At 44.5% G+C, this 3,904-nt stretch overlaps 1 protein-coding gene across 1 annotated transcript; it reads right to left on the bottom strand.

The window, feature by feature from the left end:
• Nucleotides 1-598: 598 nt before the first annotated feature.
• On the bottom strand, nucleotides 599-892 carry LOC124660972 (uncharacterized protein At1g15400-like). Its single transcript, XM_047198827.1, has one exon. It carries the CDS (start codon nucleotides 890-892, stop codon nucleotides 599-601), a length of 294 nt encoding a protein of 97 aa, XP_047054783.1.
• Nucleotides 893-3,904: the final 3,012 nt, after the last annotated feature.

The following is a 3,904-nucleotide window of genomic DNA, read 5'->3' as shown; positions in this document are numbered from 1 at the left end:
CAACCACGTTCTGACGTCAGAATAACACACTCACTACTTTTGTTCTAAAAAAAAGAAAGTCTGAAGAACATAACGCTCATTGCTTTTCATACATGGATAAAAATTAAACTTGGGAAAACGCTGGCTCGCTGAGGGACATGGCTTTGCTGGCCTTCAGCATTTTAGTTTCCACGCCGTAATCTGAATTGCTAATTACTAGTAATCATCTCACTTTCCTGAAGTTAGCAAATTTTTTGGTCCAGTGTTTCTGCTGGCTGGAAAAAAGTTGAAGGTCTGATCTAATGTCTTTAAATCGAATCCATGACTACATACTCGCATAGACATTAAGCACCTCTCGTATTTTGTTCTGTCAGGCAGCAGGAGAAGAGAGAGGATTGCATATCATCACTGCAGAATGTGACGGAAGTTCATAATAAGCTCAGCGCGTGCGTACACAAAATTTCCAGTCTGCACTCTGATCATGCATGCGTGAGCTCTAAGTTCTAGCTCCCCAAATTAAGCTACTAACAAAAGATCAGCACAAGTCGGCTGGCGTACGCTTACATACATAGCCCGCGCGCCACGCCGCGCGGAGAGCTAGTAGCCCTGGGCTCCTGGCTCACCGGCGCTTCCCCTTGCCGCCGGCGCGGTGCCGGGGCTGGGGCGCCTCCTTGCTGTTCTTGCTGAAGATGCCGCAGAAGCCGCAGGCGGCTACGCGCGGGGAGGGCGGGTCGAGCGTAGGCTGGACGTTGCCGGCCCTGTACCCTCCGTGCCCGCCGGAGCCGCTCCGCTGCGTCCGCACGGCGGGAGCCATGGTCTCCTTGCCCGACGCCGACATGTTCTTGTCCTCCCACACCATCCCCGACGACCCCGACCGCCGGAACGTCTCGCTTGACCGCTGCAGCCCCGCCATGATCTCTAGTCTTCCCCCGCTAGTTGCTCTGCTTTCTCTCGATCGCTTGTGAGCTGCAAGTTGTGATCTTTCTACCTGCCGGTCCGCGCGGCCGGCGCGGCTATATATGACCGTTTAGATGGGGCTGGACGCTGGAGTTGGGGAGCACCGGAGCAGTCAATGCATCTATGATTGCGTTGCGTGTGTGTATGGTATGGGTATGTATGGGAAACGCCGGGAGGCGGGACGTTCAGATCACGGTATATGTTTACTCTAACCGGGCGGGAAAGAAATGGTTTTCAAGGTTTGACCGGCAATAATTTACCAACGATAAAATATCGGTATCAGCCAAATTAATCAACAGGTGAGGTGGCGTTCAATAGGGATGAACGGAGCGCGAAAACGGACGGAACTGTTTTTCATATTTTTAGCGGAATACGGAAACGAATAGAGAAACTCATGAACAAATACGGAAACAAATTTTGTGGGAGGATGCAACACGAATACGGTAGCGGATTATGTGCCTAAACCAAGAGACCTCTTCAATCATGAAAAAAAATCAACCAACACAAGATACACACTAACATGATCAATATACCAGGGAAACAGAGGAAGGGTCGAACCGTGAAATCTTCTCGAACTAACGAAAGGATTATGTGGTTGTCTGTTTTAAGATGGGCCGCTTTGATGGCTCAGCTTGACAACGTTAGAGATTTGGGATTTGCTAGCTGAGAACTAGCTTCGTCCCAGTTAAATTCTACACCATTTAATTTGCATCATGATTCGGGTTAATCATGAGTTGCAACATGACTTGCAACTAAGATTTGATGACATCATCATATCGAGAACAAAGTTAGTTCTCATCGACTGAGGAATAGTCACACCCTAGAGATTAGGCATATTGGATTGGGTCATGCACAAAACGGAGGTCTGTTCCGTTGGATAATACCGTTTCGCTTCTACATCTGTTTGCGCCAAAAGAATTCCTTTTCCGTTCCAAAATTTCATTTCTGTTTTCATATTCTCTTGAAAAAGCTGAAACTTTTCGCTCTATTTTCATCCTATGGTTCATTGTCGGGATATGTACGGCCGGCCGGTAATTTACATGCGGACTTTGCAGTGGAAGACGTACGTCTGTGTCACGTACGTAGAGGTGATGTGAGGTGGAGCCGAGACGCGTTCAAGGCATGCGCGCTTGCTCCGACGACTCCACCCGACGACGCTCTGGAATTGGGCGGCGCGTCATCGGAATTGTTCAAACACCGCATGAACGGGGAAGTGGCTCTCGGAGCGTCGGGACGATGCTTTGTTTTGTCCGAGTGTGCTCACAAGTCAGAAGTTTAAACTGATCAATCATTACATATCTATGAACATAAATGGTCACGGGAAGAAGTAGGAATGTGAGGATCAATTTCGTCATCCGTAGAGTATTGCGTGATACACGTAAGCCGTACGGAGGGACGCTTTGACTTCTGGGGAAAATAAATTGGGCGAGATGCTTTCGATAGAATTTCTTGGCTCAAAATATTGCCACATTGTATTCTACCAGCAATGAGGTTTAAGACTTGGTCCATATTGATTAAGCCCAAAACAGAACTTTGATAATTTGCTTCTAGTAACTCTCTAACTCAATTAGGAGCATCAAGCTTAACACAGCCGAATTTAGATGCTGTCTGAGCTAAGCCAATTTATGAGCTACTTTTTTTTTGCGAATAATTTATGGGCTATTTTATTACACTCACATCCTATGTATGCAACCTCCTCAGCAACACCGGTTCCAATCCGGTATTTAGTTGACCAAAGCTTTTCCACGTTGAAAGGACATCGTCTTGGGGTTTGGTGTTAATGATAAGAAATTAAGGAACTACTAAGCATGGGTTGTATGAACAGAAAATCAGAACATGGAAATACAAGAAATGTGGTCGGAGACCACTAAAAAATAAGAGGAATACATGGTGTTCAAACGTATGCATTTGTCTTTCTATGTTTTGTCATAGGGAAGACATACTATGAAGAGGGATTAGATATAAAACAAGTAAAGTAGATCAATGGGTAAACTCATCCTGCGCTACTCAAAATTCCTAAAATGGTAACACTAAGAAGCGGGAATGTGGGGACCGATTTCGTCATCCATAGAGTATTGCGTGATACACGGGGACGTTTGAATTTTGGGGAAATTAATTTTGGCAAAATGCTTTCAGCAGAATTTCTTGGCTCAAAATATTGCCACATTCTATTCTATGGGCAATGAGGCTCAAGACTTGGTCCATATTGATTAAGCCGGAACATGAGTATGATAATCTGCTTCTAGTAACTCTAAAACTCAATTAGAAGCATCAAGCTTAAGGCAGCCGAATCTAGATTCTCTTTGAGCTAAGCTAATTTATGAGCTACTGTATTACACTCACATCCCGTGAATGTAATTAACCTCCTCCTTAGCAACACACGGTTATGCTCCGATCCGGTATTTAGTTTTTGTTCCATTTGTTTAGGTATGTCATGCTGACCAAAGCTTTTCCATGTTGAAAGGACATCTTTCCCCGCTTAGTGGGGGTTTTGTGTTAATGATAAGGTTAAGGGACTACTGCTATGCATGAGTTTATGAACATAAAATTAGAACATGGAAGTACAATAAATGTGGTTGGAGACCACTAACAAATAATAGGAATACATCGTGTTTAAACTTTAAACGTATGCATATCTCTCTCTATGTTTTATGTCATAGGAAGCCATGCTATTATGAGGAATTATATATAAAACAAGTAGAGTAGATCAATGAGTAAACTCATCCAACGCTACTCAAAATTCCTAAATATTTCCAAAAAATGTTTATGCTAACAACTATTGGTTGTGTTGTTTCTCGGCCTAGAGGAAGTCCGGAGAATCTATGTTGTGCTCTGGACTATCCGGTTTGATAACTAGACAATTGAATTTTACTAGGACAAGCCTTTGAAGTTCCCGACCCCTAGAGTGAACCTTGAGGCCCTAGACTTCTTCTGGGTCGGCCATCTTGATATTGGCACTAGGCACCTT

Source organism: Lolium rigidum, chromosome 6 (genome assembly GCF_022539505.1).
Source record: "Lolium rigidum isolate FL_2022 chromosome 6, APGP_CSIRO_Lrig_0.1, whole genome shotgun sequence".
Classification (NCBI taxonomy): Eukaryota; Viridiplantae; Streptophyta; class Magnoliopsida; order Poales; family Poaceae; genus Lolium; species Lolium rigidum.
The sequence above is the reverse complement of the archived record's forward strand: the minus strand, read 5'-3'. Positions and strand labels throughout refer to the sequence as shown.

Excerpts from the sequence above, each read along its gene's own strand:
- LOC124660972 (XM_047198827.1), bottom strand. The coding sequence starts at position 892 with ATGGCGGGGCTGCAGCGGTCAAGCGAGACGTTCCGGCGGTCGGGGTCG.